This window comes from Triticum aestivum, chromosome 3B, assembly GCF_018294505.1.
Source record: "Triticum aestivum cultivar Chinese Spring chromosome 3B, IWGSC CS RefSeq v2.1, whole genome shotgun sequence".
In the NCBI taxonomy this organism is placed as follows: Eukaryota; Viridiplantae; Streptophyta; class Magnoliopsida; order Poales; family Poaceae; genus Triticum; species Triticum aestivum.
Genome location: NC_057801.1, coordinates 251817627 through 251842515, shown reverse-complemented (window position 1 = coordinate 251842515; position 24889 = coordinate 251817627). Strand labels below are relative to the sequence as shown.

Sequence of the window (24889 nt, the reverse complement as noted above, 5' to 3'; positions counted from 1 at the left end):
ACCATGTACACGCGGGACGGTTGTCTCGTGAGCACGTGAGCCAGCGTAGCGTGGGAGCCGGCGGAAAGTTCGGCCGGACTGCCGGCTCCAAACGTTTTCCTTTTTCCATTGCCATTTTCAGAAGAAAAAGGAGATGACGATTTGAACAGATACTGTTATGTTGAAAAAAACAAATAGGACGATTTGGACAGAAACGATGCATCTGCTGCAGCTCTACTCGATAAGGTCAGCAGCTAGTCGACAACGACACATAAATAGCAGCTATAGCTCGCAGTCGCAGGTTCGAACAGTCGATTAAATTAAGCAGCTCGATTATTATTGTCTAACTGAAGTGAACGGAAGGACGGCTCCAGTGACGATCGGTCGAACAAACTTAGCAGAATAGCTCTGGAAAGAAGATGATGTTACGTGCTAGCAGTAGCAGGAGCTTTCGTCGAACAATTGATCGTAGGTGACGACAGCGTAGCACGACTTGCAGCGCGTATGTTCCCAGCTACCGCGCGCGCGTATGTCACACGACACGAAACGAACGAAGGAATAATTTCTGACGCGCTCCGGCGACCATGCCTCTTGTTCGCCCTGCCGACCGATGGCACGTCGTGCATCGGTCGATCGCGACGTAGTACGTGCGTGTACCAACCATTCGCATATGCATTGCATTGAACTAGTTTGATCCGTGCCGGCCAGCCGGCCGGTGTAACCACTAGCTCCGATTCCGTTCGTCAGTTCGTCACGACTATTTCAATTCACTCATCGCGCATACGCGCCCCGCGCATTGATGGATCTGGCCACCCGAATTACTCCCAAGGCCGGGGACGATGCCTCCACATATATGGCGTGCCTGACACATTGCCTCTGTTATCTACGGCAGTGTAAGGGCGTTGCATTTACGATACGTACATGCGTAGGAAATACAGGTCCTTGATTTATACGTACAGAGAAAACCAGAGTGATGGAAACTGTAATCTTCTTAGCAGGCAACGGGATAGAAAAAACACCCCAGCACAATAAGCAGGAACCAAAGACCCCTTCACAGATCCATGTTACCTATTTCAACATACGTCTCATCCGTGCTCTCGCTTATCCTCCTTTCGACCTTCACTTTTCATGGTCGCGATATCCACTTGATCGTGATGTGCCCGAACATGATTAATCCCCAGCTTGATGATCTCGGCCACTGCCTAAACCCACTCACACATGCCACTAAACCACGCCATCGCAAATGAATGTCCACCATTAAAACTAATCTCGTTGAACTGGACGTGATCGTCGCCCTTCCCGAGCTACGGTCTACACCTAGCCATACATCATCCATTGTACGCTCACTCACTTTAAAATTGTATACATTCATTTCTCAAAATGCGTCAACATTCTTTTTAAAATGCATATTAAATCACATGGACTTTTTAAAAAACATAAATAACTTTAAATTGCGAAAAAATTAAGCATGTGAACACTTTTACAATTACATGAACTTTTTTTGAGAAAAGGGTGAACTTATATGAAAATTATTTTAATAAGTAAACAATTTTTAAAAACTACACAAACATCTTAAAATGCATAAAAGATTTTAAAAAATTACATAACATTTTGAAAGGTTGAAGTACTGAACATGTATTACATAACATTTTGAAAGATTGAAGCATCGAACACCTACTGGACGGACAGTTGGGTCCCACGTGGAATCAGAGAACCGGGCTAAGCGTGAAGCCCGGATAGCAGCCGGCCTACCTTCGGACTCGCCTAAGCGGGAGGAGAAGGAGGCGGGCGCAGATGTGTAGGTGGAGCAGAAGGCGGCCATGAAGGAGAAGGCGGACGCGGATGTGGAGGTGGAAGTGGACGCGGGCATGGAGGACACGCGATAGGAGTAGGAGCACGAAGACGAGGGCAAGGCGGACCTGGTACCACCCGCTTCGGGCTTCGGCATGCCCGAGGCGCTGGCGAAGTACAAGCTGGCCCAGGCAGAGGAGGCGGCCATCCTCGCCTCTATCGAGTCGGAGGCGGAGGTGGAGGCGAACCGACACATCCTCGGCCAGCGTTGCGTGGAGATCGACAAAATATTCGCCTATCTTGAGGAGGAGGAGGAGGAGGAGGAGGAGGAGGAGGAGGAGAAGTCGTCGAAGCTGCGTCAGCCGGTCATCTGCCCAGAGCTCGGCAGGGAGATCGTGGACATATCCAACGAAAACGAGTAGTATAGACTAGCTTAGGTGATCTATGTAGTGCGTAGATTTTATTTTGCATGTTTTGTATGAATTTAAGGTGTCAAACATGAAGTATTCAGATGCAGAGAAGGAATAATTAGAGGTGCCCGGTCACTGCCCGTAAACGCGTCTAGGCATGTCCGGGTGTTTTGAGGGGGTGTTTGTTTTGGTGTAGGACTCTTAGAGACTTTTAAACCAAACAGGAGGGACTATTAGGAACTAAAAGTTGCTTTTTGGAACTAAATGAAGAAGACTCTCAAGGAGAATCTTTTTTGGGACTTTTTGGGACTTTTCAACAATGCCTCTCCCTGCACCCATTGCCCCGCCGCCCCATCATGTTGTTTGGTTGTTATTTTTCTATATACTAGGGGTAACATGGTCATTTAATGACCTCTAGGGATGAACTAGGGACTTTTTAATCCCTGAAAACAAATAAGGAGAGACTTTTCAGGAACTAGGGACTTTTTAGTTGGGACTAGAAAAAGTCCTAGAACTTATGAACCAAACAGGGCCTGAGAGTCGAGATTTGGTGTTTGCGAGTGTAGACGCTCGCAGCTAGAGGTGCTCTAACCTTGGGCCAAGCGAGAGCCTTGGTGTGCACTTAAAGTTGAAAAAGGACCTGCATTGAATTCGCCACATGGTTAATCAGTTAAGCTAACCGCCTCTCGATGTTGACATGGAACACACACTGTTTAAGCTAACTGTCTACTGCTAGTCTAGTGGCTAGATATAGGACCATTTAGTTTTTTTGTTTTTATTTTGCGGGGATAGGACCATTTAGTAGCTAGGAGGACTAAACGAAGCTGTCACGCAGGTACGGGTACGTACATAGAGTGTGTTGCTGAAGCTAGGCATCCAAAGCGCTCTCTAGCTTGTCCATCTGACACCCCATCGATGTGCCCAAGTTGTACGATGGTGCGCTGTTCATATCTACGACGTCGTACTACTAGCCATTGATGCGCACGAGTAAATACAGCCGAACAGTTTAAATGACACTAAGAAAGTAAGCTAGCTAGTGACGGTTTGCAGCACAGAAAAGCAGGTGCAAGCAAATCGCCCGTGTCGCACGCGGTTAACCTCCCAAAGATGTAGCAACTTGTCGTGACATGTGAGCAGCATAGAGATGGGAGAATTACTCCAATTCTTCCTTTTCAATTTCTCCCGGGCACCTGGTCCAACACCCAAGATGCATCGGCTCGTCTCGTCTCGTGATCCAATGTGCACGCACCGCCACGATCGAACCATCCAATCCATGCCGAGTTACCGGGATGCTCCAAAACGATGGATTCGGTGACGTGCTCAGGCCGATCATACGGCGGCAATCTTGATCTCGATCCGGACCAACCAACGATCGCTGTTACGCCACAGTGCCACACCGACGCGACGCGACGCGACGCGCCATCTCTCCCTCCCTCCTCTTTCTTTCTCTTCTCACCTACTGCGGCCGTCCCGCCATTGCCAATATAACCCGCCACCCCACCGCACCCCTCACACACGCCCGCAGCTCCACAAATCGCCACGGCTTTCTTGGTTCCTCCGTCCACAGCGAGCCAGCTCCGCTCCACCACCCGCAGCCAAATGGCGAAGCTGCTGCCGGCCGGCCTCGCGTTCCTCCTGGCCCTCGCCGCGGCGGCGGCGCTGGCCCCGTCCCCGGCCTCGGCCTTGAAGGGCGCCGGCGGGCTGGGACTCGGAGGCGCGGCGGCCGTGGTGATGCGCCGGGGCGGGCGGACGTGCCGGGGCACGGTTGGCGAGTGCATGGAGTACTTCGGCGTGGACGGCGAGGGCGAGGGCGAGGTGGCGGCGATGGCTGGCAAGCGGCGGGTGCTGCAGGACGGGTCCGGGTACATCGGCTACGACGCGCTGCGGCGGGACAACGTGCCGTGCTCGCAGCGCGGCGCCTCCTACTACAACTGCCAGCCCGGCGCCGAGGCCAACCCCTACTCCCGCGGATGCAGCGCCATCACCCAGTGCAGGGGCTGATTCTCTTCATTAAACCCTGCTTCATTCCTTCTTACTACCTGCATGCCTCATCAATTAGTACTGCTATCTATCTGTAATGTAACGTAATGTAATTACAAGAAGAAGATCAAACACTTCTTGACGATGCTTGATCAATCATCACCGGGTGGTGTGGTGTGATCAATCGTGCCGTACGGGTATCAGTGGAGGAGGCATGGTTAATTATTGTGTGATTTGTGCCTATTTGGGTGAAAGTAATTAAGCTTACGCATTCATCTGGTTTCGGTTATGCCCAATAAATTTGTAGAGTCCTTTGATACGTACTTCCTTCGTCTCATATTAGTTGTCGTTCAAACCGATACTTTTTGCCTCGGTTTAACTATGGTGAATTGAATGTGCTTCTCTGCCATGGCTTTTCTCCATTTTCTTGATTGAGCTGTAGGTGGCAGAGAAATTGCCTGTGAGCGACATGCCAATTCGCGGATGCTTGTCAGAAAAGAAACATCAATATCTCTCGAGTTGAGCTGTCTTTTCTGAATACATTTACCTTTCTCCTTTCTGCTCCCTCCTTGTTTCTGGTTGGCCAATCTTTAATCAGTGCTCTGAATTAAAGGAGTATTTGTTTTCTGCGCCAAAAGCAATCGGCTTTTGTTTGGTCTTATTAAGGGGAAAATGACTTGTAGTGTTGTGGCAAAGATCGGTTCAAATGGGTTGGTGAAAGTGGAGCTTCTTTGGCTACTTAAATTATTCCTTGTACACTTTGAAACGATTCATTTGTTAGGACCAACACACAATGTCCAAGTGGTTGGGCTGTCACGCTTCATCCTATGTGCAGCACTGCGGCCAATAACTAGAAGGAAGGGATCCATCTCCTTGTGGAATCTGAAATTCGCAAGGATATCTAGAAGTGCACAAGCTCAAGTGAGGATATCTAGATATACAATCAATGATTAATGTTTTCTTTGGCTAAAGTTGTCTCTAAGACTCTGTGACGCCCCCAACTCGACCTTATACTACTCATACATGCAAATGCGCACGACTAAGAACAGAGATTCGCGGAAAGATATCACAACACAACTCTAGACACAAATTCAAACATAAAGCTTTAGATTACAAGTCAGGGCTTGAATACATAAGTCAGCGGAAGCAACAACATCTGAGGACAGACATAAGTAAACAAGTTTGCGTTAAGAAGGCTGAGCAAAACAACGACATCTAGATCGAAAAGGCGCAGGCCTCCTGCCTGGGAGCCTCCTATCTACTCCTGGTCGTCGGACTCCACGTAGTAGTAGGCCCCGTCGGTGTAGTAGTAGTAATCGGCGGGATCAGCTGGCTCCTGGGCTACGTCACCTGATCGCAGCAATCGGGTAGAGGGGAAAAAGGTAGCAAAGCAACCGTGAGTACTCATCCAAAGTACTCGCAAGACTTACATCAGATCTATGCTAAGTATGCATCGATATCAAAGGAATTGGGCTATATCTTTGGACTATACTGCAGAAATGCCAGAATAGAGGGGAAGGGCTAGTCTATCGAAGACTGGCGTCTTGCAGCATTAGAAGAGTGCAGATTAGTATAACATAAGTAATAAGTATGTAGTACCAATTGTGGGAGTCCTGGACTAGGGGGTCCTCGTGCGTCCGGTCTATTGATGTGGGCCGGGCTGATGGGCCGTCAAGATACAAGACAGAAGATTATCTCTCGTGTTCGGTGGGGACTCTCACGTGCGTGGATGACAAGTATAGGTGTCCGGGTATTTTATTCCTTTCTGGGAAACCGACTTTGTACAACCCTAAGCTCCTCCGGTGTCTATATAAACCGGAGGGTTAGATCGGAGGCAGGATCACAATAACATTGCTAGGCTAGCTATCTAGGGTTAGCCGAATCGATCTAGTGGTAGATCAACTCTTGTAACCCCTATACCCTCGAATATAATCAAGCAGGAGTAGGGTTTTACCTCCATTAAAAGGGCCCGAACCTGGGTAAACACTGTGTCCCTTCTCCATTGTTACTATTGATCCTCAGACGCACAGTTTGGGCCCCCCTACCCGAGATCTGTCGGTTTTGACACCGACATTGGTGCTTTCATTGAGAGCTCCGCTGTATCGTCAACAGAAGGATCAATGGCTCACCTCTTCGTCAACAATGATGCTGCGTCCAGGGAGATCTTTCTTCCTGGACAGGTTTTTGTGTTCGGTGGCTTTGTGCTTCGTGCCAACTCGATCGGCCGCCTCGAGCAGGTCGATAGTTACGCCCCCGGCCACCAGATCAGGTTTGGAAACCTGAATTATGTTGCTGAAATCCGAGGAGATCTAGTCTTTGACGGGTTTGTGGCCTCTGCCGCCGCCTTATGCCCCTGCCAAGAAGACTCTTCGGATCCCCTGCCAGATCTCGTCCAGGGGTCAACACCAACACCCACCTTGGCCTTAGGTCCGGGGTTGGTCTCATTGTCCGAAGACGGGAACATAAGCCCCGCCGGACTTCTCTCCCTCACGGAGCTTCCTACCGAAGACCCAGATGCAATCTTAGATTTGGCTCTGGGCAACCAATCCGAACTACCGAGGTCTGCACTTAGCGGGTCCGATCAGGCACCCCGCGCCGAATTCAGCGCGGCAGACCCGTAGTTCCTAGTCCCGCTTCTGCTCTTAGATGAAGGATTTGATGCAGTCTCTCGCCATCACGGAGGCTTTACCTCCGAACTATACCCGGCTCGGACTGGGGGTTGAGAGAGGGGAGTTTTGCACCCCCACCCACCACCCACTTAATAGCCACTTTCGAGGACTTAACCGACATGTTGGACTATGCGTCCGAAGACATCGACGGCATGGACGACGATGCCGACGACGAACCAAGCCAAGTCCCACTCGTTATGGGGCTTTGGACAGCCGCCTCAGCCTATGATGTGTACATGGTGGACACTCCGAAGAACGACGAGGATAATTCAAGCCCAGATGAGAACAAGCTCGTCGATAAACCGCCAAAACACCGACGCCAATGTTGGAAATATGCCCTAGAGGCAATAATAAAAGGATTATTATTATATTTCATTGTTCATGATAATTGTCTTTATTCATGCTATAACTGTATTATCCGGAAATCGTAATACACGTGTGAATACATAGACTATAATATGTCCCTAGTAAGCCTCTAGTTGACTAGCTCGTTGATCAACAGATAGTCATGGTTTCCTGGCTATGGACATTGGATGTCGTTGATAACGGGATCACATCATTAGGAGAATGATGTGATGGACAAGACCCAATCCTAAGCATAGCACAAGATCGTGTAGTTCGTTTGCTAGAGCTTTTCCAATGTCAAGTATCCTTTCCTTAGACCATGAGATCGTGTAACTCCCGGATGCCGTAGGAGTGCTTTGGGTGTACCAAACGTCACAACGTAACTGGGTGACTATAAAGGTGCACTACAGGTATCTCCGAAAGTGTCTGTTGGGTTGACACGGATCGAGACTGGGATTTGTCACTCCGTATGACGGAGAGGTATCTCTGGGCCCACTCGGTAATGCATCATCATAATGAGCTCAAAGTGACCAAGTGGTTGGTCACGGGATCATGCATTACGGTACGAGTAAAGTGACTTGCCGGTAACGAGACTGAACGAGGTATTGGGATACCGACGATCGAGTCTCGGGCAAGTAACGTACCGATTGACAAAGGGAATTGTATACGGGGTTGTTTAATCCTCGACATCGTGGTTCATCCGATGAAATCATCGAGGAGCATGTGGGAGCCAACATGGGTATCCAGATCCCGCTGTTGGTTATTGCCCGAGAGTCGTCTCGGTCATGTCTACGTGTCTCCCGAACCCGTAGGGTCTACACACTTAAGGTTCGGTGACGCTAGGGTTGTATGAATATGAGTATGCAGCATACCGAATGTTGTTCGGAGTCCCGGATGAGATCCCGGACGTCACGAGGAGTTCCGGAATGGTCCGGAGGTAAAGAATTATATATAGGAAGTGTATTTCGGCCATCGGGAAAGTTTCGGGGTCACCCGGTATTGTACCGGGACCACCGGAAGGGTCCCGGGGGTCCACCGGGTGGGGCCACCCATCCCGGAGGGCCCCAAGGGCTGAAGTGGGGAGGGGAACCAGCCCATAGTGGGCTGGTGCGCCCCCCTAGGCCCACCCCCTGCGCCTAGGGTTGAAACCCTAGGGTGGGGGGCCGCCCCACTTGCTTGGGGGGGCACTCCACCCCCCTGGCCGCCGCCCCCTTGGGAGATTGGATCTCCCAGGGCCGGCGCCCCCCCTGGGGGCCTATATAAAGGAGGGCAGGGGGAGGGCAGCGGCACCCTGTGCATTGGTGCCTCCCTCCCCCTGCTACACCTCGTCCTCCTCCCGCAGCAGCTTGGCGAAGCCCTGCCGGAGTTCTGCTGCATCCACTACCACGCCATCGTGCTGCTGGATCATCATCAACCTCTCCTTCCCCCTTGCTGGATCAAGAAGGAGGAGACGTCTCCCGTCCCGTACGTGTGTTGAACGCGGAGGTGCTGTCCGTTCAACACTTGGTCATCGGTGATCTGAATCACGGCGAGTACGACTCCATGATCACCATCCCCTTGAACGCTTCCGCACGCGATCTACAAGTGGTATGTAGATGCAATCTCACTCCCTTGACTCGTTGCTTAGATGAACTCATAGATGGATCTTGGTGAAACCGTAGGAAAATTTTTAATTTTCTGCAACGTTCCCCAACAGTGGCATCATGAGCTAGGTCTATGCGTAGTTCTCTATTGCACGAGTAGAACACAATTTTGCTGTGGGCGTGGATCTTGTCAACTTGCTTGCCACTACTAGTCTTTTCTTGCTTCAGCGGTATTGTGGGATGAAGCGGCCCGGACCAACCTTACACGTACGCTTACGTGAGACCGGTTCCACCGACAGACATGCACTAGTTGCATAAGGTGGCTGGCGGGTGTCTGTCTCTCCCACTTTAGTTGGAGCGGATTCGATGAAAAGGGTCCTTATGAAGGGTAAATAGAAGTTGACAAAATCACGTTGTGGTTATTCGTAGGTAAGAAAACGTTCTTGCTAGAACCCAATTGCAGCCACGTAAAAGATGCAACAACAATTAGAGGACGTCTAACTTGTTTTTGCAGCAATTGTCATGTGATGTGATATGGCCAGAAGTTGTGATGAATGATGAATGATATATTGTGATGTATGAGATCATGTTCTTGTAATAGGAATCACGACTTGCATGTCGATGAGTATGACAACCGGCAGGAGCCATAGGAGTTGTCTTTATTTTTTGTATGACCTGCGTGTCATTGAAGAACGCCATGTAAATTACTTTACTTTATTGCTAAACGCGTTAGCCATAGAAGTAGAAGTAGTCGTTGGCGTGACAACTTCATGAAGACACGATGATGGAGATCATGATGATGGAGATCATGGTGTCATGCCGGTGACAAGATGATCATGGAGCCCCGAAGATGGAGATCAATGGAGCTATATGATATTGGCCATATCATGTCACTACTATATAATTGCATGTGATGTTTATTATGTTTATGCATCTTGTTTACTTAGAACGACGGTAGTAAATAAGATGATCCCTTACAACAATTTCAAGAAGTGTTCTCCCCTAACTGTGCACCGTTGCTAAAGTTCGTCGTTTCGAAGCACCACGTGATGATCGGGTGTGATAGATCCTTACGTTCACATACAACGGGTGTAAGACAGTTTTACACATGCAAAACACTTAGGGTTAACTTGACGAGCCTAGCATGTACAGACATGGCCTCGGAACACAGAGACCGAAAGGTCGAACACGAGTCGTATGGAAGATACGATCAACATGAAGATGTTCACCGACGATGACTAGTCCGTCTCACGTGATGATCGGACACGGCCTAGTCGACTCGGATCGTGTAACACTTAGATGACTAAAGGGATGTCTAATCTGAGTGGGAGTTCATTGTAATAATTTGTTTAGATGAACTTAATTATCATGAACTTAGTCTAAAACCTTTGCAAATATGTCTTGTAGATCAAATGGCCAACGCTCATGTCAACATGAACTTCAACGCGTTCCTAGAGAAAACCAAGCTGAAAGATGATGGCAGCAACTATACGGACTGGGTCCGGAACCTGAGGATCATCCTCATAGCTGCCAGGAAACAATATGTCCTAGAAGGACCGCTAGGTGACGCTCCCGTCCCAGAGAACCAAGATGTTATGAACGCTTGGCAGTCTCGTGCTGATGATTACTCCCTCGTTCAGTGCGGCATGCTTTACAGCTTAGAACCGGGGCTCCAAAAGCGTTTTGAGCAACACGGAGCATATGAGATGTTCGAGGAGCTGAAACTAGTTTTCCAAGCTCATGCCCGGGTCGAGAGATATGAAGTCTCCGACAAGTTCTATAGTTGTAAGATGGAGGAAAATAGTTCTGTCAGTGAGCACATACTCAAAATGTCTGGGTTGCACAACCGCCTGACCCAGCTGAACATCAACCTCCCTGACGAAGCGGTCATTGACAGAATCCTTCAGTCGCTCCCACCAAGCTACAAGAGCTTTGTGATGAACTACAATATGCAGGGGATGGTGAAGACCATTCCTGAAGTATTTTCAATGCTGAAGTCAGCAGAGGTTGAAATCAAGAAAGAACATCAAGTGTTGATGGTCAATAAGACCACTAAGTTCAAGAAGGGCAAGGGCAAGAAGAACTTCAAGAAAGACGGCAAGGATGTTGCCGCGCCCGGTAAGCCAGTTACCGGGAAGAAGTCAAAGAATGGACCCAAGCCTGAGACTGAGTGCTTTTATTGCAAGGGGAAAGGTCACTGGAAGCGGAACTGCCCCAAATACTTAGCGGATAAGAAGACCGGCAACACCAAAGGTATATTTGATATACATGTAATTGATGTGTACCTTACCAGTACTCGTAGTAACTCCTGGGTATTTGATACCGGTGCCGTTGCTCATATTTGTAACTCACAGCAGGAGCTGCGGAATAAATGGAGACTGGCAAAGGACGAGGTGACGATGCGCGTCGGGAATGGTTCCAAGGTCGATGTGATCGCCGTCGGCACGCTACCTCTACATTTACCTACGGGATTAGTTATAAACCTTAATAATTGTTATTTGGTGCCAAGTTTGAGCATGAACATTGTATCTGGATCTCGTTTGATACGAGATGGCTACTCATTTAAATCCGAGAATAATGGTTGTTCTATTTATATGAGAGATATGTTTTATGGTCATGCCCCGATGGTCAATGGTTTATTCTTAATGAATCTCGAGCGTAATATTACACATATTCATAGTGTGAATACCAAAAGATGTAAAGTTGATAACGATAGTCCCACATACTTGTGGCACTGCCGCCTTGGTCACATTGGTGTCAAGCGCATGAAGAAGCTCCATGCTGATGGACTTTTAGAGTCTCTCGATTATGAATCATTTGACACATGCGAACCATGCCTCATGGGCAAAATGACCAAGACTCCGTTCTCCGGAACAATGGAGCGAGCAACCAACTTGTTGAAAATCATACATACCGATGTGTGCGGTCCAATGAGCGTTGAGGCTCGTGGAGGATATCGTTATGTTCTCACTCTCACTGATGACTTGAGTAGATATGGGTATGTCTACTTAATGAAACACAAGTCTGAGACCTTTGAAAAGTTCAAGGAATTTCAGAATGAGGTAGAGAATCAACGTGACCGAAAGATAAAGTTCCTACGATCAGATCGTGGAGGAGAATATTTAAGTCACGAATTTGGTACACACTTAAGGAAATGTGGAATCGTTTCACAACTCACACCGCCTGGAACACCTCAGCGTAACGGTGTGTCCGAACGTCGTAATCGCACTCTATTGGATATGGTGCGGTCTATGATGTCTCTTACCGATTTACCGCTATCATTTTGGGGATACGCTCTAGAGACAGCTACATTCACTTTAAATAGGGCACCATCTAAATCCGTTGAGACGACACCGTATGAATTATGGTTTGGGAAGAAACCTAAGCTGTCGTTTCTAAAAGTTTGGGGATGCGATGCTTATGTCAAGAAACTTCAACCTGAAAAGCTCGAACCCAAGTCGGAAAAATGCGTCTTCATAGGATACCCTAAGGAAACCATTGGGTATACCTTCTACTTAAGATCCGAGGGCAAGATCTTTGTTGCCAAGAACGGATCCTTTCTGGAAAAAGAGTTTCTCTCGAAAGAAGTAAGTGGGAGGAAAGTAGAACTCGATGAAGTACTACCTCTCGAACGGGGAAGTAGTGCAGCTCAGGAAAATGTTCCTGTGATGCCTACACCAACTGAAGAGGAAAATAATGATCGAGGTACTTCGGATCAAGTTGCTACTGAACTTCGTAGGTCCACAAGGACACGTTCCGCACCATAGTGGTACGGCAACCCTGTCCTGGAAATCATGTTGTTAGACAACGGTGAACCTTCAAACTATGAAGAAGCGATGGCGGGCCCAGATTCCAACAAATGGCTTGAAGCCATGAAATCCGAGATAGAATACATGTATGAAAACAAAGTATGGACTTTGACAGACTTGCCCGATGATCGGCGGGCAATAGAAAACAAATGGATCTTTAAGAAGAAGACGGACGCGGATGGAAATGTTACCATCTATAAAGCTCGACTTGTCGCTAAGGGTTATCGACAAGTTCAAGGGATTGACTACGACGAGACATTCTCTCCCGTAGCGAAGCTGAAGTCCGTCCGAATCATGTTAGCAATTGCCGCATACTATGATTATGAGATATGGCAGATGGACGTCAAAACGGCATTCCTTAACGGACATCTTAAGGAAGAGCTGTATATGATGCAGCCGGAAGGTTTTGTCGATCCTAAGAACGCTAACAAAGTATGCAAGCTCCAGCGATCCATTTATGGGATGGTGCAAGCATCTCGGAGTTGGAACATTCGCTTTGATGAGATGATCAAAGCGTTTGGGTTTATGCAGACTTATGGAGAAGCCTGCGTTTACAAGAAAGTGAGTGGGAGCTCTGTAGCATTTCTCATATTATATGTAGATGACATACTCTTGATGGGAAATGATATAGAACTTCTGGACAGCATTAAGGCCTACTTGAATAAGTGTTTTTCAATGAAGGACCTTGGAGAAGCTGCTTATATATTAGGCATCAAGATCTATAGGGATAGATCGAGACGCCTCATAGGTCTTTCACAGAGCAAATACCTTGATAAGATTTTGAAGAAGTTCAAAATGGATCAGTCCAAGAAAGGGTTCTTGCCTGTGTTGCAATGTGTGAGATTGAGCTCGGCTCAGTCCCCGACCACGGCAAAAGATAAAGAAGAGATGAGTGTCATCCCCTATGCTTCAGCCATATGATCTATTATGTATGCCATGCTGTGTACCAGACCTGATGTAAACCTTGCCGTAAGTTTGGTAGGAAGGTACCAAAGTAATCCCGGCAAGGAACACTGGACAGCGGTCAAGAATATCCTGAAGTACCTGAAAAGTACAAAGGACATGTTTCTCGTTTATGGAGGTGACAAAGAGCTCGTCATAAAGGGTTACGACGATGCTAGCTTCGACACAGATCTGGATGACTCTAAGTCACAAACCGGATACATGTATATGTTGAATGGTGGAGCAGTGAGCTGGTGCAGCTGCAAGCAGAGTGTCGTGGCGGGATCTACATGTGAAGTGGAGTACATGGCAGCCTCGGAGGCAGTGCATGAAGCAATTTGGGTGAAGGAGTTCATCACCGACCTAGGAGTCATACCCAATGCGTCGGGGCCGATCAAACTCTTCTGTGACAACACTGGAGCTATTGCCCTTGCCAAGGAGCCCAGGTTTCACAAGAAGACCAGGCACATCAAGCGTCGTTTCAACTCCATCCGTGAAAATGTTCAAGATGGAGACATAGATATTTGCAAAGTACATACGGATCTGAATGTCGCAGATCCGTTGACTAAACCTCTCTCGCGAGCAAAACATGATCAACACCAGAACTCTATGGGTGTTCGATTCATCACAATGTAACTAGATTATTGACTCTAGTGCAAGTGGGAGACTGTTGGAAATATGCCCTAGAGGCAATAATAAAAGGATTATTATTATATTTCATTGTTCATGATAATTGTATTTATTCATGCTATAACTGTATTATCCGGAAATCGTAATACACGTGTGAATACATAGACCATAATATGTCCCTAGTAAGCCTCTAGTTGACTAGCTCGTTGATCAACAAATAGTCATGGTTTCCTGGCTATGGACATTGGATGTCGTTGATAACGGGATCACATCATTAGGAGAATGATGTGATGGACAAGACCCAATCCTAAGCATAGCACAAGATCGTGTAGTTCGTTTGCTAGAGCTTTTCCAATGTCAAGTATCCTTTCCTTAGACCATGAGATCGTGTAACTCCCGGATGCCGTAGGAGTGCTTTGGGTGTACCAAACGTCACAACATAACTGGGTGACTATAAAGGTGCACTACAGGTATCTCCGAAAGTGTCTGTTGGGTTGACACGGATCGAGACTGGGATTTGTCACTCCGTATGACGGAGAGGTATCCCTGGGCCCACTCGGTAATGCATCATCATAATGAGCTCAAGGTGACCAAGTGGTTGGTCATGGGATCATGCATTACGGTACGAGTAAAGTGACTTGCCGGTAACGAGACTGAACGAGGTATTGGGATACCGACGATCGAGTCTCGGGCAAGTAACGTACCGATTGACAAAGGGAATTGTATATGGGGTTGTTTAATCCTCGACATCGTGGTTCATCCGATGAAATCATCGAGGAGCATGTGGGAGCCAACATGGGTATCCAGATCCTGCTGTTGGTTATTGTCGAGAGCCGTCTCGGTCATGTCTACATGTCTCCCGAACCCGTAGGGTCTACACACTTAAGGTTCGGTGACGCTAGGGTTGTATGAATATGAGTATGCAGCATACCGAATGTTGTTCAGAGTCCCGGATGAGATCCCGGACGCCACGAGGAGTTCCGGAATGGTCCGGAGGTAAAGAATTATATATAGGAAGTGATATTTCGGCCATCGGGAAAATTTTGGGGTCACCCGGTATTGTACCGGGACCACCGAAAGAGTCCCGGGGGTCCACCAGGTGGGGCCACCCATCCCGGAGGGCCCCAAGGGCTGAAGTGGGGAGGGGAACCAGCCCATAGTGGGCTGGTGCGCCCCCCTAGGCCCACCCCCTACGCCTAGGGTTGAAACCCTAGGGTGGGGGGGCGCCCCACTTGCCTTGGGGGGCACTCCACCCCCCCTGGCCGCCGCCCCCTTGGGAGATTGGATCTCCCAGGGCCGGCGCCCCCCTAGGGGCCTATATAAAGGAGGGCAAGGGGGAGGGCAGCGGCACCCTGTGCATTGGCGCCTCCCTCCCCCTGCTACACCTCGTCCTCCTCCCGCAGTAGCTTGGCGAAGCCCTGTCGGAGTTCTGCTGCATCCACCACCACGCCGTCGTGCTGCAGGATCATCATCAACTCTCCTTTTCCCTTGGTGGATCAAGAAGGAGGAGACGTCTCCCATCCCGTACGTGTGTTGAACGTGGAGGTGCTGTCCGTTCAGCACTTGGTCATCGGTGATCTGAATCACGGCGAGTACGACTCCATCATCACCATCCCCTTGAACACTTCCGCACGCGATCTACAAGTGGTATGTAAATGCAATCTCACTCCCTTGACTCGTTGCTTAGATGAACTCATAGATGGATCTTGGTGAAACCGTAGGAAAAATTTTAATTTTTTGCAACGTTCTCCAACAGTCAACGGCGCCGCTCACGATCGCGTCGGGCAAAGTATAGCAATACCGGCACCGGAGATAATGAGACTTCGGATGATGCTGAAGATCCTGAATACCCCGTCGAGCCCACATCCGAACAGGATGAAAAGGAAGAGGGTGAATACAGTCCCGAGCACGCTGACAACGAAGATGCGGAGGACAACAACTACATGCCAGAATCCGAAGAGGAGGTTAGCGTTGGTGACGAAGACTTCATCATCCTAGAAGAACCCCTCGACCAAGAACGCTTTAAGCGACAGCACATTGCTACAGCCCGGAGCCTGAAGAAGAAGTAGCAGCAGCTCAAAGAAGAGCAAGATACGCTGAATGAGAGGTGGACTAAGGTCCTGGCCACTGAGGAATACGGCCAACAGCAACCTATCAAAAGTTACCCTTGGCGCAAGCTGCTACCTCAACTCGACGATGAAGTCCTTGAACCAATACCGTCGAAATACAATCAGGCAGACCAACCAGACCGACCACCACGTGGACGGGACTAAACGACATATCAAACCGAATACCAACCCGCATCCCCTCGCCGAGGAGGCAGGGAGACGATAGCCGCGGGATATACATATGACTTGCAATGTGACCTAGCCAATAAATCTGGTCAGACCAGATCAATCTACGGATCAAGGGGGCATGCCCGGGCACGAGATAATGGCCATGAAGCCCGGCATGATGACCGTTACTATGTTTGGGATCAGTACCAAACTCAGATGTCAGCCGGTCTCCGCCACGACAATGCGAGATACAGAGGGTCCGCACACCCCCTATGCTTCACTGATGAGGTTATGAAACATCAGTTTCCGGAATGGTTTAAACCCGTAAACATCGAACCATATGATGGAACGATGGATCCGGCCGTCTAAATTGAAGATTTCCTTCTCCACATTCATATGGCTCGGGAGATGATCTCCACGCCATTAAATATCATCCTCTAAAGCTAAAAGGACCAGCACGGCACTGGCTAAATAGTCTCCCAGAAAACTCCATTGGAACTTGGGAAGAGTTTGAAGATGCTTTTAGGGCTAACTTTCAGGGCACTTATGTCTGGCCACCGGATGCTGACGACTTGAGTCACATAATTCAATAGCCAGGCGAATCAGCTCGCAAGCTTTGGAATCGGTTCTTAACTAAAAAGAACCAGATCGTAGACTGTCCGGACGCTGAAGCCTTAGCGGCCTTTAAGCACAACGTCCGTGATGAATGGCTCGCCCGGCACCTTGGGCAGGAAAAGCCGAAGACCATGGCAGCCTTAATGGCACTTATGACCCGCTTCTGTGCGGGCGAAGACAGCTAGTTGGCTCGTAGAAGCAACAGCTTAGGTGACCCTGGTACCTCTGAGGTGCGGGACGGCAACGGTAAACCTTGCCGCAATAAAAAATAACGTGGGAATAACAACAACGACGACGCAGACGATACGGCAGTCAATGCCGGATTCAGCGGTCCCAAGTACGGTCAATGGAAGAAACCTTTCAAAGGCAAACTTAGATAAAATCCTAGAGAGGCCCTGTCAGATTCAAGGCACACCTATAAGCCCGCAAATCATACTAACAGGAACTGTTGGATTTTCAAACAGGCCCGCAAGCTAAATAGCGAACACAAGGGAAAAGGGCCTCCAAGCGAAGACGATGACGAGCCCCGTCAGCCGAATACTGGGGGTCAGAAGCAGTTTCCCCCCGAGGTGAAGACAGTGAACATGATATATGTCACTCATATCCCCAAAAGGGAGCGTAAACATGCATTACGGGACGTCTATGCCATAGAGCTAGTCGCTCCCAAGTTTAACCCATGGTCAGCTTGTCCGATCACCTTTGATCGTAGAGACCACCTGAGGGAATCCTGGATTAGGGGGTATCCGAACAGCCGGACTGTGTACAATGTCCGGACTATTGAAACGTGAAGATACAAGACTCAAGACTTCGGCCCGTGTCCGGATGGGACTTTCCTTGGCATGGAAGGCAAGCTTGGCGACCCGGATATTATATTTCCTTCCTTGTAACCGACTCCATGTAAACCCTAGCCCTCTCTGGTGTCTATATAAACCGGAGAGGTTGATCCTTAGAAGGCCGATCACAATTACACTCATACCATCATAGGCTAGCTCTTAGGGTTTAGCCTCTACGATCTCGTGGTAGATCTACTTGTACTACCCATATCATCAATATTAATCAAGCAGGAAGTAGGGTTTTACCTCCATCGAGAGGGCCCGAACCTGGGTAAACACCCGTGTCCCTTACTTCTTGTTACCATCAGCCTTGATGCACAGATCGGGACCCCCTACCCGAGATCCGCCAGTTTTGACACCGACATTGGTGCTTTCATTGAGAGTTCCTCTGTGACGTCGCCATCAGGCTTGATGGCTCCTTCAATCGTCATTAACGACGCTGTCCAGGATGAGACTTTCCTCCCCCGACTGATCTTCGTGTTCGGCGGCTTCGCGCTGCAGGCCAATTCGCTTGGCCACCTGGAGCAGATCGATAGCTATGCCCCTGGCCCTCAGATCGGGTTCGGAAACCTGAACCACACGGCGGATACCCGAGGAGACTTGATCTTCGGCGGATTCGGGCCAACGCCAGAAGCGCCGAACAGGCACGATGAGCACGGCTTAGACCTGCTGTCAGACATTGCTTGGGATATCATCCCGGCAAAAGCCCCATACCTAAATCCGGGACAGGTTGCGTTGCCCGAAGACGGAGGGTTGGACCCCGCCCCACAGGCCGTACCCTCATCGGTGATGGAGCCGAACACAGGCTTCACATTTGAGGAAACCCGTGACCCCTGGACTCGTGTACGGTTGAAGGCTCCAGTCCGTGCGTCCTCGGGCCCACTGATCTCGGTCGGGCTCAGGTGATGGAGTTCACCTCAGTGGACATCTTTCAACACTCGCCCTTCGGCGACATACTAAACTCATTCAGAACCCTCTCTTTGACAGAGAATCTCGGGCCGAACTATATCCGGCTCGAGTGGGAAGCAGGCGACGAAGACATTCGTCACCCACCCACCATCCACTTCATAGCCACGGTTGATGATTTAACCAACGTGCTGGACTTCGACTCCGGAAGCATCGACGATCTGAACGACGATGCAGGAGAGGACTCAGAATCTATGAGGTGCCGGATTCACGCCTCGCCACACGACATATACATGGTGGATACGCCCAAGGAAGGCGACGGCGACGATCCGGAAGATAACACCCCTGGGCAAAATCCAAAGCGACGGCGTAGACGCCGTTCCAAATCCGGCAACAGTAACAATATCAGCAAGAGTGCCAGAAGAATGGATACTCCGGTCAACCCCGATGACCAAACAGAACCAGCGATGGAGCAGGATGAACCAGGTCATGCCGAACATAGTCCGGGTCATACGCCCAAAGAAAACGATCCAGAGAGACGAGTTCACCAATCCGGCCCAGGACAAGAAGATAGTCCGGACGACGACACATTCATCGTCCCGGAAGAACGCGTGGAACGAGAGAACCTTCATACAAAGCTTATGGCCACAGCGAGAAGTCTGAAGAAGCAGAAGCAATGGCTTAAAGCCGCACAGGAAACGCTCAATCGCAGATGGAACAAAGTGCTAGACACTGAAGAAAGATATGCGACGATCGCCATACAAAGAGCTACCCAAAACGCAAGCTACTGCCAGAATTCAACGACGAGGCCGTCCCACCGAAGAACAACACAACCAAGAGACCAGGAGTACCACCTCATAGTCGCAACAAATCAGCTGCCAAAGACGCCCACGATCTACGTGAGCACCTGGAGAAGAAAGCTGGCGCAGCTAGGTCCATCTACGGATCTAAAAGAGACACCCCGGCGAAGGACTATGGTCGACAAAACAATTATGACAACCAAACACCAGTTTCGAACAAACACCGAACACAACAACATCCGACGGCATGCCACAGCGCGTCCAGATACAGAGGGGCTGCTCACCCCCTATGCTTTACTGATGAAGTACAGGACCATGAATTCCCACAGGGCTTTAAACCTGTAAACATAGAGGCATACGACGGAACGACAGACCCAAGGGTCTGGATCGAGGACTTTATCCTCCACATACACATGGCTCGTGGAGATGACCTTCATGCCATCAAATACCTTCCCCTCAAACTAAAGGGACCGGCCCGACACTGGTTGAAAAGCCTCCCCGAAAATTCAATCGGGAGCTGGGAAGAACTAGAGGACGCTTTCAGGGCCAATTTTCAAGGGACTTATGTCCGTCCTCCAAATGCTGACGATTTAAGTCACATAATCCAACAACCCGGAGAGTCTGCCCGCAAGCTTTGGAACAGATTCCTCACTAAAAAGAATCAAATCGTTGACTGTCCGGACGCCGAAGCCTTAGCGGCATTCAAGCACAGCATCCGGGACGAGTGGCTCGCCAGATTCCTCGGCCAAGAAAAGCCAAGGACAATGGCAGCCCTAACAAGTCTTATGACCCGCTTTTGTGCGGGAGAAGATAGCTGGCTCGCCCGTAAAGGCACCATCGACCCCAGCACATCCGAAATTAGGGATGGCAACGGGAAACCACGGCGTAATAAAAACAAACGCCAAACAAGGAAGAGAGCCCGGACAACATAACGGTTAATGCCGGATTCCGAGGCTCTCGACCTAACTAGCAAAATAAGCAACCCAAAGGCAGTAAAGAGGGACCATCCGGTCTGAACAGAGTTCTGGACAGACTATGCCAAATTCATGGCACCCCCGACAAACCTATGAACCACACGCACAGAGAGTGCTGGGTCTTCAAGCAGGTCGGCAAGCTAAACGCTGAACACAAGGGAAGGGAAACACCAAGTGAGGACGAGGATGAACCTCGCCAACCGAACACTGGGGGACAGAAAACATTCCCGCCAGAGGTTAAAACAGTGAACATGATCCACGCGACTCGCACATCCTTGGGAAGGCACGAACGCGCCCATAAAGACGCACGCGACATAGAGCCTATCGTACCCACTCCCTGGATGTCTTTTTTGGTCACCTTCGATCACCTAGACGGCCGAACTAGCATTTGGCGCGAAGGATCAAATGCCTTGGTGCTTGACCCAACAATCGACGGATACCATCTCACTCATGTCCTCATGGACGGTGCCAGCAGTCTCAATTTAATATATGAGGACACTGTCCGCAGGATGGGGATAGACTCATCCAAAATTAGCAAAATTCATGCCACCTTTGAAGGGGTGATACCAGGCATTGAAGCCTACAGCAGGGGCTCCATTATACTGGAAGTAACATTCGGTTCTCCAGGCAACTCCAGAAGCGAAGAACTAGTCTTCATCATCGCACCCTTCCAAAGTAGCTATCAAGCATTGCTTGGAAGAACAACCTTCGCCCGCTTCAAAGCATTGCCGCACTATGGCTACCTTACACTCAAGATGCCCGGTCCACACGGTGTCATCACTGTTAACGGAACAACGGAGCGCTTTTCACGCGCAGAGGAGTACGCGACGGCCCGAGCGGCCGGACTATAAGCGGCCTCTAAACAAAATTATACAAGGTCGTTAAGACCACGGACACGGTTGGACGAGTCCGGCAGCCCACATTAAACCAGGGCAATTGTATATGTGATCCTATAGCGGACACCAGGGGCTAATAATAAAGCCCCACACTCTCGGCTCAACCTTATTGGCAGGCCAGCATTTTACATTTTCTACTATCCATCGCACACTTACGTTGCACTCTTCTATGAGATCCTTTTTTCGACAGACAACGTTCGCGCGATACCCTTCCAGGATGCGGCACAACGGAGACAAAGGCGCAGACATGCAGCAGGGCCCCGTCCGACAGGTTTCTTTTTAGATTAATCCCATGTGTAAACCTTTTCTATTGCCTCTTGTTGTTTCATCATCCCACGGGCTCCATACCCAAAGAGGATACTGCCGTTTTTTTGCATTACGCCACGACAGATTAATGCACGCACCTGGACATACAGGGTTTATAATGAATGGGCATTCTTGAGCCCATCATCTGTTAGAAAGTCCGAATACCTTCGGGAGTGTTCGGCGTCACGAGTTTGGCCTTATATGCATCAGCTCCGAATCATGTCTTTGGTGAAATGTTGGGATTGCCCGGCTCCTTGGTTTGCTGCCTTACGTTCTGTTATAATCGGCTAAGGTGGCCAAAGGAGAACTACTGCGATTGTGCCCTGGTTATTCCGGATGAGCACCTCAGTAGAGAAAGCCGAAAACTGACCGTCATGATACAGCGAGAGACTGATCAACCACTCGATGACTCACCGGAATCTCTAGGATTCCTCCGCCTTAACAAAGGGCCATTTCCTGGCCAGGTACATACGCGCCCGTATTCGGATGCACACGATGGTACCAGGGGCTACATAGTAGCCCCAATATTAGAATCCCGCGGCTAAGCGAAAGTGTTACAGCTATATGGTCCGGTTGCCTAGTTCGACGTGCGATCACCTCCTTGCCGGACCAAGACGTTGGATAAAGAATGATCAGGCACATTTTTTGCGAACACCCCCGCATTGTATGCGTGGGGGCTGAAGCCAACGACTGCTATCTTTCGGATTACACACACACACACATACATACATATATATATATATATATATATATATATATATAAACGCAGCACAGGGGACACATACATATTTTCAGAAACAAATTATACATATAACCTTCTAATCAAAATGTTTTTACAATAATTCGAATCATCACTCGAAGAGGAGATCCTTCGGGACTGCGCCTCTATCAGGCGGGCACCCTCCGTGACTTGCGCCAAGTAGTGCCCGGCCGGATGTTGACCCCCTACCGGATCTTGAAACGCTATCATAGTGGCATCCATATCCGTCCAATACGCTTTAACGCGTGCAAGGGCCATCCGCGCACCCTCTATGCGTGCCGACCTCCTCATGGTATCGATCCGGGGCACGGCCCCAAGGAACTGTTGCACTAAACCAAAGTAGTTGTCCTGCTTGGGCTCCTTCGGCCAAAGATGGTCTATTACAGACCGCATTGCAAGCCCGGACAGCCTGTGAAGCTCCGCTACAGTAGCCATCTTGTCACTCAGCGGCAGCGGACGAGGGGGGGCATGGAATTGCGACCAAAAAAGCTTCTCCACTTCCTTGTCACCTTGACCTTTGAAGAAGTCGGCAGCGTCAGCCGTACTCTTCGCCAAATTTGCATATGCGTCCACCGGACTCCAGCGTCCATCCAGGGGAGCGTACTTCGGATCGAAAAATTTTGTCCGCAGTAAATAGGAGCCCCCAGCCGCTATTTCACCGGCCTGTCGAAGCTCCTCCCGCGCACCCCTGAGCTTGGTCCATATTTACTTGGTGGCATTCAGCGCCTTGCTCAGGTCAGCCAATTTATCTTCATGCTCCTTCTTCAGGAGCTCATACCGGTCAGCGGCATGTTTTAACTCGATAGCCATTTCGGCTATCTTTTCCTCGCTTCGGCGATGAGCAGCCTGTTCGGCTCTCAATTCCTCGGCCGCCCTTAGGGCAGCCGCATTGCTCACCCGAGCTTGTTCCTTGGATAGAGCAAGTTCAGCCCTCGGGGCCTCCACGGCAGCAGCACCATCTGCAGTCCGAACAAAACATATTAATACATACCACCTTAATGTTTTCCTATGCAATGGGAGACAGGGCACATACCTTGTGAGGTATCCAGCCGCTCATTCATCAGAGTAATATCGGCATCAATCGACCCAATTTTCCTCGATATCGGCAACTTCAACGGACGGGCCGGCGGCCGAACCCACAGGTACATGCACACATTTACACCACTATCATTGGTTTATGATCCCCCGTTTGCCGCCTAGGGTGGGCAACCAGAGTCTCAGGGGCTGCTATCTATATGGAGCACACCTAGCGCGTGCCTTACAACCAAAGAAATAGTGAGATCTCCATTACATACCTCGAAGCCTCTGAGCAGGCTTGTGAATGCTTCATTCAAACCGCTTGTAGCGGATGAAATCTTCTTGAGCACCGCGCTCATTATTGAGCGGTGCTCCTCCGAGAGCGCAGCTCGCTCCAGTAAGCCCGTCAGTACGTCTGGACTTAGGGCGGCTGACGTGTTGGCTTCCGGCCCTGGTGGATCCGGGCTCCTTTGTGACGACACCTCGGTGTCGCCCGCGTCAAGAACCGGAGAGGCGGGTGGGGTCTCTCTCTCCATCATCTCTGGAGGAAGGTCGCCCGAAGACGATCCCTGTTGAGAAGAGCTGCCAGCCGAACTGCAAAAAGTTGAGTCCTGGTCATTGATCCAGGAGAAATACAGTACCTTTAAGTTAATGATTGACTTACGATTCGTTGGAGGGTTGGCCCGTTCGAGGGCATGACGTGGTGAGGGTGCCTGTCCGGGCAAGGACCCCTGGGGATCCCTTTTTCCCTAATTTGGGCATCTCTGCCTCCAAATCTTCGGAGGCAACCCTCTTCTTCCCGCGTGGGGAGGTGGCCTCGACCTCTCCTCCCCGATTATCCCCGGTTCGGATGCGTAGTATGTGGGGTTTGGATTTCTCGTCCTTCCCTGAGGGCATTCGGCTAAGTACCCGGTCGAGCATCTTGGCCACGGTAGGGGCGGGCGAGCCTTCGGGAAGTGGTGCCGGACACCTGATTCTCTCCGCCTTGCTGAGCCATTCCTGGACGCGGATGATGTTCAGAATAAACAAGTATGACAAATACAAAATAGGGGGTCCAGTATCAAGGCCACTTACTTGAGTATCTAGGCGGTTGCAGCTTAGGCCCGCATCCTCGGTGGTATCCGGACACATTACCTTACGTCCGAAGAATAATTTACACATCTCTTCGAGCTTTAAGCCGAAGAAGTGCTTCACAGTCCGCGGACCCTCCGGATTGAATTCCCACATCCGAAGAGGCCGGCGCTGGCACGGCAACATCCGCCGGATTAACATCACTTGCATTATGCTGACAAGGTTGATATTCCTCTCGAGAAGCTCCCGAATGCGGTTCTGCAGTATTGGTATGTCGCTTGCGGGCCCCCAATTACA

At 49.7% G+C, this 24889-nt stretch overlaps 1 protein-coding gene across 1 annotated transcript; it reads left to right on the top strand.

Annotated features, from left to right (window-relative positions):
* Positions 1-3643: 3643 nt before the first annotated feature.
* Positions 3644-4435, top strand: LOC123069572 (rapid alkalinization factor). The gene has a single exon (XM_044492459.1). It carries the CDS (start codon positions 3780-3782, stop codon positions 4179-4181), a length of 402 nt encoding a protein of 133 aa, XP_044348394.1. The 5' UTR covers positions 3644-3779; the 3' UTR covers positions 4182-4435.
* Positions 4436-24889: the final 20454 nt, after the last annotated feature.

Coding starts and splice junctions, on each gene's coding strand:
- LOC123069572 (XM_044492459.1), top strand. CDS start 3,780: ATGGCGAAGCTGCTGCCGGCCGGCCTCGCGTTCCTCCTGGCCCTCGCC.